The 13,832-nt window shown below is 40.4% G+C and overlaps 1 protein-coding gene across 7 annotated transcripts in view; it reads left to right on the top strand.

Moving 5' to 3' along the window:
* LOC133967561 (mitogen-activated protein kinase kinase kinase kinase 4-like) overlaps positions 1–13,832 on the top strand; it is an 86,187-nt gene that overhangs the window by 31,819 nt on the left and 40,536 nt on the right. For all 7 annotated transcript variants that reach the window (XM_062403091.1, XM_062403094.1, XM_062403092.1 and 4 more), the window contains exon 3: positions 7,033–7,089. In XM_062403091.1, coding sequence (XP_062259075.1) covers positions 7,033–7,089 — 57 coding nt within the window. The remainder of the gene's footprint in view (positions 1–7,032; positions 7,090–13,832) is intronic.

A 13,832-nucleotide genomic window follows, 5' to 3' on the forward strand; every position in this document is an offset into this window, starting at 1 on the left:
ACACTTGCTGCTCTGCATAAATAGGAAGTGTGTGTATATGTGTTTCTAAGTGCTAGTATCTGTGTGTGTGTGCGTGTGCGTGCGCCAAAGCTTGCACCTGGCTCCTTGTCTATGCCCCAAAGCCCACAGAGGTGCAATAAAGAACGCCTTGTCCCCAAAAACCAACGCACACACACGCTCTGTAATTCTCAACGGAGCCAGACATATGTCCAGATTTAGGTTAAACACTATGTGGATGTGTTTAAAACCGATTATTATGTGGAAGTATATATTACCTGTTTAAGATGGAATTTAAATGCTTTGAGAAAGTGTGTGTGTCTGTGTGTTTGTCAAGGATGACTCTACTCCCCTGGCATTTCCTTGTGGGGGGGGCAGGGTCGCGCAGCTTTTGTCTTCCTTCAACTTGATTATCTGGCCATTTTCTACTCACACAAACTCACATATGCTTGTCTGACTATATTTGTGGAGACTCATCATTGAATCCCTAAACCTAATCCGACCCTAAATCCTGCCCTTTCTATTCCTGCTCATCCCTGCGCTGTTTGTGATTGCCTGTGTTTTCTGGTTGAAAGTATGGAAAACTAATTTTCAGGTCTTGAAAGGGAAAGCACAGTATCAAAATGTGTTGTCGGACAGTATTTAATTTACTGTAATGATTATTTGATGGCAAGACAGAAGGTAACTGGGAATATGAATTTGACAATACAGTAACACAACGAGCACATGGTCTAAATTGTAAATGCTCTATGTTTATTTAGTGATTAGTTAGACTTGATGAGCACTCACAGTGCTTTAGAGAATACCACATACCATTCTTACAATACCAGCATAGCAATTTGGGGTTCAGTAAGTATCTTGCACAAGGACCCTTCGGCATTCGTAATGAGGGAGACTGAGATCAAAGGATAACCCGCTCCACCCCCTTGTCCACAGCTGTCCCAAGAAGTGTATTGGAACCTGAGTGCATTATCCCTGATGAGATTATGGCCGTTGTGTCAACTTTTGAAAAAAGCAGAAAACACTTCTCAAAATTCTTAAAAAAAGTTATTGTCCTCTGCGATTCCTCGTTATCAACTTAAAAGATACTTAAATGGTTTCATTGCGATTTTGTCCCAACATTGCAAAAGATTACAGTTTCCCCCGATCATCCCCAGCCATATATTGGAAACTAACCATAGATCAGCATCTGGATTCAGCTTGTGTCTCTTCAACAATGAGAAACCCATCTCACTCTCCTTCTCCCTCCCCCTTTAGAGTCAAAGCTTTGGGTCAAAGGCCGCACCAGCTCACGGATCGTAGTGGGGGGTACTTTATGAACTCTGGGGTCAGGTCCCACTTGTCTGAGTATGGAACGTCATTAAAGCTGATGTCTGCTCCCTCACTGAGTCCTGATTGGAGCGACGAGTGATCAGAAGGAAGGAAGCTTTAAAGGTCACCGAGACACAGCCAAGCCCCTCCTAATGTCCGCTTTGGGGCCAGTCTATGCGCAACTATTTTTTGTTTTTAATTACAGGCTTTTCTTCTTTCAAAATCGCTGCAAACTTACCTTTTGTATGAGCAGCCTATGAGAACGTAGCAGCAATGGTTCAGAATATCACATAGGCAGCAGGTTATGATTTCATTTGTTAAAGAGATGAGATGAAACATAACTGACTAAGGTATTCATCTTGAGACCAGCAACTCATTAAAAAGAGGAAATACAATCATTCCGCTGTGTTTCATTTTACAGCATTTTGTGAGCCATTGTGTGTGTCTAGGAGGGTAAATGGGAGGGATGATTTTACGACACAAAAAATGTCAGGCGGCTGCTTGTTTAGGGTAAATAGAGATAAGGCTTTTGTGGCCTCTGGCGACAGATGTTGAAAGACGTAAAAAAAAAACAGACAAGAATATTCCACCACACACACAAACCCCCAACCCCACATATTTCAAAGTACAGGCAATTTATTTATTTTGACCCTGCGGGGCAGCAGATCAAGATTTTAACAATAACTGTTTTATAAAAGTGGAGCAGAAGCATCGTGATTGACTCCTGGTGGCTGGGGGCAGTATAGGTCATATATCCAGCCTCCTCCATGTTATCAGATGGGACATAGACTCAAAAGAGTACATGTCATATGACTTTTTCTCCAATACAGTTTGAAACTTCAAAAAACTTCATGCTGGTGAAACCTCTTTAACAATAGCTGTAAATGGCAGCATTTGTATTCAGGATATTTCGGTGTAATTTCTGGATAGTTGGAGCAACATCAACATGTGATGCTGTTTTTCTGGTTGCCAAATACATTTTAGTCTGATTTCTCCTTGTAGCTCTGTGTTTGGTCTCCATCAACTCCTGAGAAAGTGATCTAGGCTTTTCTGCTGCTCAGTTTTCCTCAATGTTCATGAGCTGGTCGCCGATTCGTCTGTCTGGTGCCAGACGGAGAGCGGGCCGTTGATCAGTGCGTCTTCACTTAGACACAGCTGCAAGTTTGCTGAGGAAGCATTGCATGTGCAAAACAATGAGCTGAAAGAAACTGAAAGACTAATCTGGAGCTGCAGGGGAACTCCTTATCCAGTGATACACACAGGTTCCCTTTCACATTTCATGAGCTGTTTGACTATCTAGAAATATCGATTAGTATTGGTCATAAAACACAATCTGACATTGTAGTCAGTATTGTACTCTGTAAAGTCACATGTTTTACAGACACTAGAGCTGATGGGAAATGTAGAGCGAGGCCAGTTGTCTCAGCCACAGTTTGTCGTTAGTAATTACTAGACTCTGTACTAATGCATTAAACTTCTCTGGTGCCAGCTCAGCAAATTAAAAAACTGCAGTTGGTGAGTGTTTAAAATAAAAAAAGACCTCAGTGGAGCTGATGTTCTGTGGGGAGCGACGGGCCGGGTAATGTTGGCAAACACCGCCTGATTAAAGTGAATGCCGGCTGGCAGCTGTGGTGCTCTGAAGCCACAGCATAATCTCTGGAGTAAAATCAAAGTGAGTCAATTCATCAGCACTGACATGTGTTAATTCTTTAAAGCTCATAGCTCATCATCAGGCTGCTGACTGAGCATTTCTTCTGTCGTCTGTATTCAGTCAGAGACCTGGTGGATGTCCACGTGTGTAGATTCACGTCCATGTATCATATATTTGGATTCATGAAACTTATCTGGCTCTGACAGGAAGACTGCTCAATAGATCCGGAAAATTAAATGTCTTATTATTAACTTGAAATGTTGAATCATCACTAAACAAACATCTTGATTGTCTCTGGTTTCAACTTTTACAAAATGAAGGATTTTTTGCCTTTATCTCTTGGGTAATATTGGAAAGAGAATGCCTGTTATAGAAACAAAAAGCAATATGCAGACACTAATGCTGCAGCAGTTGGTCAGAGATTAGTGACTGGATTCACAGAAAGTTACTTAATAGATCCTTTTCAAGCAAATATGCCAAGTATTCATGGATCCTAGCTTCTAAAACGTGATTATTTGATACTTTTTTGTGTCATATGTTACTGTCAACTGATTATATTTGTGTTTCAAACTGTTAGAAATAGTTTATTCAAAGATATTACTCTGGCTTTAGGGAAAAAACACTGGATTTACTCAGAATAAGAAAGAATTAGTTTTGCATGATGAATAAAAATGCTTTCAATGCTCTGAAAATTGCATATTCAATTTAAGTGTATTTCAATTTACAGATTAAAATACATGCATGAGAAAAAATACATTTGCTTCATGTGCCAAACAACCAAAATTGTGTGATCTCAGACATAGTTTCTTATCCCACAAATACAAACTTTCTCTGCAGGCGTCTGAAAAAAATGGGTTGAGACCATGTGAGTTGAAATCTGCTCTGAATCCACCACGTATTGGACTCTCACCTCATGTGCCCTTCATGCTTTCCCATGATGAGGGAGACTCTGGTCGAAACATCCCCCACATAGACTTGGCTGAGACAGAGCACGGTGCTGGTCATGAGAGAGTCGGATGACAGGAGGATTAGCTCATGTTTGAATGGAGCATGAAGTCAGCTGGGAGGTGCTAACTGGAAAAAAAAAAAACATCAATGAAAGATTTATTGAAGTTGTAGGTTTATCTCATAAATATTCAGTTTTTACAGTCATGTGGATGCACTGTAACAGATCCATTTCCATTATTGCTTCAGCATCAATAATTCATATAATCCATGAGACAACTTCATTCCCATGAACAATATCTGAACTGAAGATGTTCAGTCATCACTTGTAATTCCTCTGAAACAACTTGCTGCTGTCTTCAAGACACTTTGAATCTCCTGAAGTTTGGATTTGTCACGTTTTGGGAGAAAATGGGTGTCTCCCTTGCTTTAAACATAATGTTAACTTCAACTTTTGGATTCAGATTATGGGGACTGAATTCATGTTCAGTTTTGACTTATTTTTATTAGCATGCTTGTGCATGTACAGTTTTTCTGCTCAAATAAGCGAGTTACTTTGTTCATAATTAATTTGGCTTGTGTCCCCTGGGAATGAAAGGAAGTTGTTCACTCAGGGTGCTGTTTTGAATCCTTTATGTATTTCAGATCTCAGGTATAAGCACTTTGTAACCTCGTTCAGATGAGTTCTATAAAATAAGGTAATTGTTATTATTAACTTTAATATAGGAATTGCCGTTGCAGATATGATGAGTAAATCTTAGTTTATCTTTAGTTTTGGCTGAATGACGGAATGTCCCTCTCCGTCTTTTCCCCTATTTCCATGTCCAGGTGTGTGTCTAGCCTGTGTCTTGTTTCTGAACAAAGGACCCAGAGAAGATGATGTCATTGTTTCACCATTGTGTGTGTGGGTCGGCAGCTCGAAGGATTCTGTAATTATTTCAGTCTGTGATCTGAGGTCACCTTTCATATATGCAGAGGATACACACACACACACACACACACACACACGTACGTTTCTTCTAGTTAATTATTTTCTTTGAAAAAGCTGATTCACAAGAGGAGAAAAAAATTCCCTTCGTGATTGAAAAACACGAGGACATGAAGTAAAGCTTTTCATTCATCAGCATCTTGTCATGCTGTCATCTGTGTACATATACAAACTCCTATTCAGTATGTTAGCTTAGGTGTGTGAGTGTGAGAGACTGATAGGATTGGGAAGTGTTTTGAGTGCAAGTTGATCGACAGTGTGTAGCTCTAGTGTTTGTAGTGTGTGTGTGTCTGTGTCTGTGTAGACGTTAACAAAAAAGGTTGGATTTTCTACCATAAGTGCATAGACTGGAGAGAACTCCTGTGTCTGTGCGATTACAAGCAAACACAGTCAACACACGTTTTCAAGCCTTCACAAAACATCATCATCAGCTGAGGTACCTTACCCACACACACACTCACTGCTGCTTGTTGTCTTAAGGCGGTGAATTGCTAAACTTGCCTGTCGTCACTGGAGAAAAAGAGATGAAAATTCTTGAATTGAGACAGTGAGGTCATTGTGAGTGTGTGTGTCATGAGTAAGAAACCGATGACTCAGCAGTACTTCAGTAAGATGGATGCTAGCGTTAAATGGAGGCTGATGGAGGTTGGCCTGCTGTGGCTGAAAAGCACTGAGATACCACCCAGGCGCACACACACACACACACACACACACATACACACACATACGCAGACATCATATTTACCTAATACATTTTATTGTCAGCTTATAGTTCAAGGACGACTTTGGTTATTTGTTGGATTTTGTGAATTAGTTTAAATTTGGATTTACCGAGGAGAGAAAAACATTACATTCATCACCTGACGATTGCAGGTCCAATGCTCATCTTTTTTCTCCACCGACTCCTGTGATAAACCTCCAACCCCTCTCAAATTACGCATTGGCATTTGATTTAATTTAATTAACCAGGGTTATGGAATAGCTATTTACCGGTGGCAGTTTCAGGTCGTGAGTTGTTGGCAGCTCTGTACACACAGTCAAGAACAAACACATATTCTGTCATCGTATTAAAACTTTATGTCTAGTTTAAATAACATTTTACATGAAAATACCCCCTCGTTATTTTCAGTAGGTGCATTGATACTCGGCTCTGTTTATCTTTCCTCTCTCTCAACTATCACATTTTTCTCTTATTGTTTTATACTTGATAAGGTTCAACATCAACCTTCCTGCATTTTAATGTGTAATTACTTTTCTCAAAATTTGCTCAACACCTAAACTCCACTCCTTTTGCACACTGGAGTCTGGATACCTGACCTGAGTCCGTCGGGTAGATTCAGACAAAGGTTTTGAAAAAATATTTAGGTTATTTTTCCTTTTTTTGATTTGTCCTCCTTCACCTCTCCATTCCCACACTGTAGTTCCCACAGTTCGGCACCAGCAGATTTGCTTCTTGTCATCTTTGCAGTTTGGTCTCTCAATCAGCCTTGACCTCTATGCCTGCCCTGCCTCAACACACACACACACACACACACACTTACACACTTGTCCCCCGTGGCTAAATCAAAATGGGCTAATCCGTCATCACTCCAACTGTGTGCCGCGCCGACTCATTCAGTAGCAGGGGCTGGTGGCTCCGGTGTCGCAGTCTCATTTCACACAAAGGAAACTTGATCGTGTGGCAGTTCAGACACACATGATGTGTAGACATAGCCTCCCAATATAATGTTCGGAAAGCCCATGCGAGACTACCACAGGCGAGTTTCAGAAAAAATCACAGCGAGCGAGCGGGCGTGTTGACAGACGCGAAACAAAAATAATACAAATATTTCATAATGAAAAAATAGGTGCCATACCTGCATAAGAGGCCCATGAAGATGTACATTTGGACAGTCAATGAGATTCAAGAGCTTTGACGATGGTGTTGATGTTCTTTTGAAGTAATTTCCACAGTGTATGTTCTTGAATGTTCAGGATATGTCCTGTTGTTGTGAGCCTGTCTTGTCACATTATGCTGGTAACTGTCCTGTAACTGAGCTGTTAAAAAGTTTGGAGAGAGACCATTAAGCTGTGTTTGCTGAATGGGTGGAAATAACTGGCTGAGCTTTTTCTTATGTCTGTTTCTTCTGTTTCTCTCCAGGGTCGACATGTCAAGACCGGACAACTGGCGGCCATCAAGGTCATGGATGTCACAGAGGTCAGTAAACACCAACTGATATTATAGGGGATTTTTTGGCTGAGGGGGCATCCTCCCACCAGAAGGCCAGCGGCTCAAATCCCAACCCATGACTAATGTCTCTGGGCAAGATGCTGAACCCTGAATGGCCCCTCATATATATTGAATGCATTTAGTGAAAGTAGCTCTGGATCAAAGCGTCAGCTAAATTACATAATTGTTGTTCCGGCCAGGTTTCCATCTAAGTTTAGTTCACTTTTTTTTTCAGATGCTAACTATGCAAATTTTGCCCATTTCTACAGCAAATTCTTTTAAATTACGTTTTTGCTGTAGGCTGATAACAGCAAAAGTATGTGATATTATTAGCTAGGTGCAGTGCTTCAGCAGTCCGCGGCGCTTCGGCGTCGCTTCCGCGTCCGGTGTGAACCCGGCGTTAGTCTTGTTTTAACCTGCTTGCTAGCTTTGATTTATGCTTTTCACAAGTTATGATGAATGACATCTGCCTTACCCAGCTATATCTAAATATTTCCACTCTTCAGAGATAATTAAATACAGTAGTAACTTGGAATAGATGCATGAATGATGCATGAAGGGAGATTATTTCCGCAGCTGTAGCAGTGACCAGACTCTTCACAGCAGCCACAAAATACAGCTTTTGCAGATTTGGAATTGATCCCAAATTTCACTGCATTCGACAGACTAAGTCAGTGCTAATACTTTACTCAAGCTTTCAGTGCCACTGTTAACACTAAAACAAACTCTATCTCCGTCACCTCTTCTGCTCTACATCCTCATCAATCCTTTTCTTCAAAATATTCACAATTTCAGGCTTAAAATCACACGTTTCCAAACCGCTTATTAGCTTTTTTCCTTTATCGGATAAAGCAGAGTTTATATGTATAGCTCAACAGATTTGATATTTCCCAGGAGCGGTTTAGGCCACAGTCTTATAGACTGAAAACTGGCACGTGTGTGCGTGTATACATGGGTGCGTGCAGCTTCCACAGAGTTGAGTAAGGACTCAGAGGCTGTTTCTGCCTGTGTAATTGGAGCCTGTATTTCTTGGCGTGTACACATGCAGAAATGTCCCGGTAGTGCTACACAGTATAACTGCATCTCACCAAGCTGATGATAGTATTTGGTGCTTTTTTCCTCCCTGTCTTTCCTGTTACTCATCAGTGAATGAACAAATAAGTGAGAGAATGAGAAAAGGATTCACAAACTTACTTTAGGTCATTTCCTGCCCTGACGGCTTAAAGAGGAATGAGTGTGTCATCAAGGATGTCACATAAACTCTTTTAATATGACTCCATTAGTTTTAGCTGCATCTATAAAAACCTTAATAATTAACCCGTTTTTAGGATGGGCTTGTTAAGTGAGACAAACAGGTAATCTGGGATATTTACAGTCAGCTAGTGCTAAAGGAAATACTTCCGTTATCAGTCAAATACTGAGATGTTTCAGGATTGAGTTCTGTTATCATTTTTTTTAAATATACATATCTGCCCCACAAAGTCCTGTACCTACTTGGAAGACTTGAAAGTTATGTTTTTTCTTGAATCTCAATTTGAATATTGGGCCTTGACTTTGGTTATGGTTGTAGAGAAGCTTATGGCAGATGTCAGTTTGGAGGAAATTGAAACCCAAATTCAGTTGCATTATACGATCAGAATAGATTTTAAAATCCATTTGTTTTGAAAAATCATGACAAGACTTGATCTTCAGAGATCTAGTTTTAAGTCTTTAGGGCAGCAGCTCGTGCAGTAGTTAGTTTTTTACCCTATGAAGATGAAGCAACCCCCCCCCCCCTTGACCTTATAGTGGGGATATATTTTAAGAGTAATTTTCCGTTAAGCAAATGTAGAATAAAACCATCCATTTAGTAAAAATTACATCAGAGAATATAAACAAATTTTAAACGGCAATGTTTTCCTGACTTATCCATGATCTTGTTATCTGACCTCAAATGGGTGAAATTTAAAGAAACCAGTGAAACTTTATATCTCAGGAAGAGGAAAACGGTATACAGGAGATACATTGATACATTAAATGATAATTATTTAAATGCTTTCCCAGCATTGATAATCTAATTATTGTGGACCATTAAAAAAAACTATAAACAAGAACTTTAGCTATATAATTCAATACTCATTCCTTGTTTTACAACCTCTGTAGAGTTATCCAGTGAGACAAAGAGAGGAAGGGAAAGAGACGGCAGTTGGAAAACCTGTGACTGCTGGGATGATAAATCATCTCGTTGAATATTTGAAAGATTGTAGCAAAGTTATTGATTAGTCATGATATCCATTTCCTGCCTTCTAATACAGAAAAAATGTGATCAATCTTTAGTTGGAGGTTTTAGTGCCTTATCTGAGTTTCTGTCAGGTCTTCAAAAGTCTACTATTCAATAATCTGAGTTTTAAGCCTTAAATGCCTTAATTATGTAAAAAGTTTCCTGGTAACTCTTAAATACGTTCATTCAACGCTGCTTTGGTTCTGCTTTGAAATTAATTTGAAATCTCTTGGGAATTTCAATCATTATGGTTGTCAAAAGTCTTTTGGAAAACGGAACCCTGTTATAAAGATTAAAATACAATTTAAAGGCGTTTTCACCCTTACTGAATATAATACAAAAGGTGACGAATTAAAGGACATTTTAATATACATGGCTGCTGCTGAATCCTTTATGATAAGTTAGATTACAGCCATTGGCAGATTTTGACCACATATTGAAAAAGGTAATCTTGAGTTAGGGAGTGTATCTCTGGCTGACTCTGACCAGCAGGTACAAATCTCTATTTCCAGCTGTGGAGAATAAGACAGCACATGAAGGAGGATCGGGGGAACATTTGATGGGAATGTGTTTATGTATTCATACGAGCTGAATCACTGAAGAGAAATACATATGTGGGGAATATTCAGGACATGACGGTTACTCCGTCAAGTAACAATGTTTAGAGTGGTCGATCCTTTTCCGCCCAGTTCAGCCGTTTTCTTAAATAAACAGTTTGTCTGGATGTTGGCCAAGAATGACGGTTGAGCAGAAGAAGTTGTTTGCAGAGGAAAAGCTCGAGATTTTCACACACACACACACACACACACACACACACACACACACACACACACACACACACACACACACACACACACACACACACACACACACACACATACTCACACTCATCTCATGCAACATTTATTTCTATGTGTGTGTTTGTGCGATAGATGACTCTGAAGGGAACCACAAGAGCTTTCACACACACTCTCGTGTCACAGATGCAAAACCACGCAGCTGTGTAACTCCTTTCCTGTGTGTGTGGTGTGTGTGTGGTGTGTGTTTGTGTGTGTCCACTCTCAGCTCCTCGTGCTCCTTGTGCTCCTTGCCGTATGTTCTCTGACCCACATACCACTTCCTGCTCCACATACAGAACAGGAGTGAGGAGAAAAACAGACACTTCAGAGAAAAGAGCAAGCGGACCATGAGAGAAATACAGCGGTATGGCTGAGCTCTAGACAGAAAGGATGTTATTATCCTTTATGATCACGATCATGGTAGTAAGATCGTTTTCTGGTTAGTTTAAGGGTGTCCCATGTCAGAATGCAGAAGAAAAATGTCGGGAGATTTCACAGCCACTGAGTGGGTGTGTTTTATGATGTTTTTAACGGGATGGATGCATTGGAAAAAAAAGACAAAAAACAACTTAAAGGATATCTCAGGATGAAAGAAAGGCCTCATACATGTAGAAGACACCAACGTAGATATTAACTTAGAACCATAAACAGGTGATTCTTGTATTGGAATTTAAACGTCATGTCCTGTCTCGTATTGCTCTACCCAGACTCTGCCCCTCCCCATGATGCACCAGACATTTTCCTGTTGTTGTGATTTCATCTGACTTGGGACACGCTCCTGATGCGTTCTTCATATTTGAAATGCAAACAAAAACAATTCATGTCTTAAAAAGACTTGTGTAAGGATGAACTACATGATGAAGCTTTTTAAAAGTGAAGTCAAATCACCTGGATGCAAGATGGCAGCACCATATAATTGATCAGAAATAGTAGCCTATCTTTACCATCTGTGGGATTGGCTGTTAGTGAAATATCAGACTCTTTTGATATATATACATGTATATCAACATTTCAGATTTTCCTTTGGCAAAACCTTTAAGGTTCTACATGATATTTATCTCTTTCACCCAGCAATAACGTGTTGTTAGAGGAGAAACAGGAAGAACAGAGACCTTAGGCAAAGAGACGGAGCGAGGGAACTGAGATAAGGAGAAGAAATCAGAGAGATAGTTTTTTTTCATCCATCTTTACTCCTCCGAGAAGGTTCAGCTGAAGTGCAGTGGGATTATGGGAGGGGCTATCAATGCTTGCACACTCCCCTCTTCACCTCCATCGCTCAAATCCATTACCTCTCTTCTCTCCAGGCCATCCTCATCCACCATCACACGCTCTTCTTTTTATTGCATTCATCCACAGCTCTCCCTCCTCCTCCTCTACCTCTTTTTCGATCAGATCCTGATCTAATTCTGCATTTTGGCATCTCTCTTTCAGTCACCGTCTCGATTTTCTTTGAGACGCATTTCGCGTCTCGCTGCTGCTGTCGGCTCAATGTAATCCGGTGGGATTCAGTAGGAAAAAAAATCGATCTTGTTTAGTGGAAATCTCCACAGCAAACATCTTTATCTCTGCGTTTGGCTTCCCCCTGGGGAATTAATTGTTTTATCACTATAATTTCTTGTTTTCTGTTTCTCTTTCTGTGAATTTTTCGCTTGAAGCAAAAACAATAAGCATGATAACTCTCTCTCTCTGTCTGTCTGTTTCTTTCACCTCACCTCCTGTGCGCTCAGAGGTGTGAAAGTAGGAAGGTGTTGAAGGCATAAAATTGTATTTGTCATGAAAAACAAAAGAAAACTTTTTGTTTCTATCTATGTCGAATAAAATGCAGAACACCTTTCCTATCTGTTTCTCAGGGTCTACATAAAGTCTGTAAGACAAAACAGGGTTTTAGCCGGTTTTGCTGCATTGCATTGCCAACATAGACTCAATAAAGACAAACGACATATCTCCACTTCTTCCCACCTTCCAGAAACTAAGCCAAAATATCCCAGATAAATGTTGCCATCTTGCAAATATGATGTAATTTGGAGCCAGCAGTCTAATGGTGCTTAACCAATCGCGAGTCAGATTCAGCTTTCAATCGTGACGCTTACCTTTATTTTACAGCATCAAATAACAGATTAAAAAGAGAGACATTGTGATACCTAAACCAAGTACCAAATTATTTCTAGTTAGCCAATACCACGCCTTCGCCAGATAAAACCGCAAATTTCTTCCTTGCACCAAAGCAGCAGTCGTGCTGTACTACCACTACCAACCGTTTTTTAGAGTTGCAAAGAAAACTATTCTAGGTCGTGCTGGTTGTACTTCAGTTTCATGGGCTGGCACAAGTGTTGCCATGTTCAACATGTAGTATTTTATAAAAACCATTGCGTCTTATATTTTCATAAACTGTGGCTGCACTTTTACAGCTTTTCAAATTAAGTAATTGTTGTGTATTCCTAGATTTATTTGTCTGCGTTCTTTTTCAGTTCAAACCAAATAATAAAATAAGTTCTATGTTTTCTACAGAAGCAAATATGGCATCCACTTAAAAATACATGCACTGTTTTTCTTAAGAAATGACTAATCCTAGTAGCATACAGATGTTAAAATATGTTATATAAGTTGTTATTATTATGAATGCACTTATGCACTCTGTACTCATTAACGCCAATACGCAAAGTCTAGGTATTGGAAAATCCACAAATATAACCAGACTCACTAGAAACATGAACTTGTAAAAATACATCCGAGAGATAAAACCTAAAATGTGAAGACCATTTTTGAGTAGAACCTGCCTGTTGGAGACATGGCGACCTCTCTTGGCCTTAGTCGAAGCCAAGGTTTTCCTCCTACTCTGCTTTTCCATTGTGGTTCCATTTTGTGGCCGTCCTTTACCTCCCCTCACATTGTGTGCTGTAATACTTTAGCAACAATATGGCCGCCACTGAGTCTCCCCACCATTTCATGCCCAGGAATGATAATGAGTAGCTTCAGGACGCCTTGTTTTGAGTGGCTGACTGTGAATCTATAGTTCAGGGAGAGTGAAACAGAGAGAGTGAAGGAGAGCGGGAGAGAGGTGTTGATATGATGGGAAACACGAACATGGGACTGAAGTCATTATGGAAAGTGATGCTGCAAGGACGAGAGAGACGGTCCCAAAAAAAATGGGCAGTGCACAAACAAGATGGAGACAAGGAGACACAATGAAAATATGAAAGATATAGAGAGAGAAGATGATGTCACTGTGTCCTTGTGGAAGCAGGAGGTTCAGGTCCTTGTCTGCCTGTCCATCAAACACACACACTCTCTCTCACACACACACACAAACACACACACACACACACACACACACACACACACACACACACACACACACACACCTGTCTGTGTGTGTATTTCTGTTTGTTCTCTGTTGAATCCGATTTGTATTTTCTGACAGCCTGAAGTCTAAGCAGCTAGAGCTCAGTCATAACCTGTGTCTCAAGTCACTGGCTGCATCCTGTGGAGGACCCGGTTGACACAGCCGGTTGAATTGGATCCTCCCACGGCTGCACACACTAAATGAGACGCTCTGGTATCGGTATTGCGTCACCAGCTTGTCCCGCTGCTACAGCCATCGCCTAGCAACACAGCTATGGACGAAAACTTCA

Source organism: Platichthys flesus, chromosome 13 (genome assembly GCF_949316205.1).
Source record: "Platichthys flesus chromosome 13, fPlaFle2.1, whole genome shotgun sequence".
NCBI classification, from domain to species: domain Eukaryota; kingdom Metazoa; phylum Chordata; class Actinopteri; order Pleuronectiformes; family Pleuronectidae; genus Platichthys; species Platichthys flesus.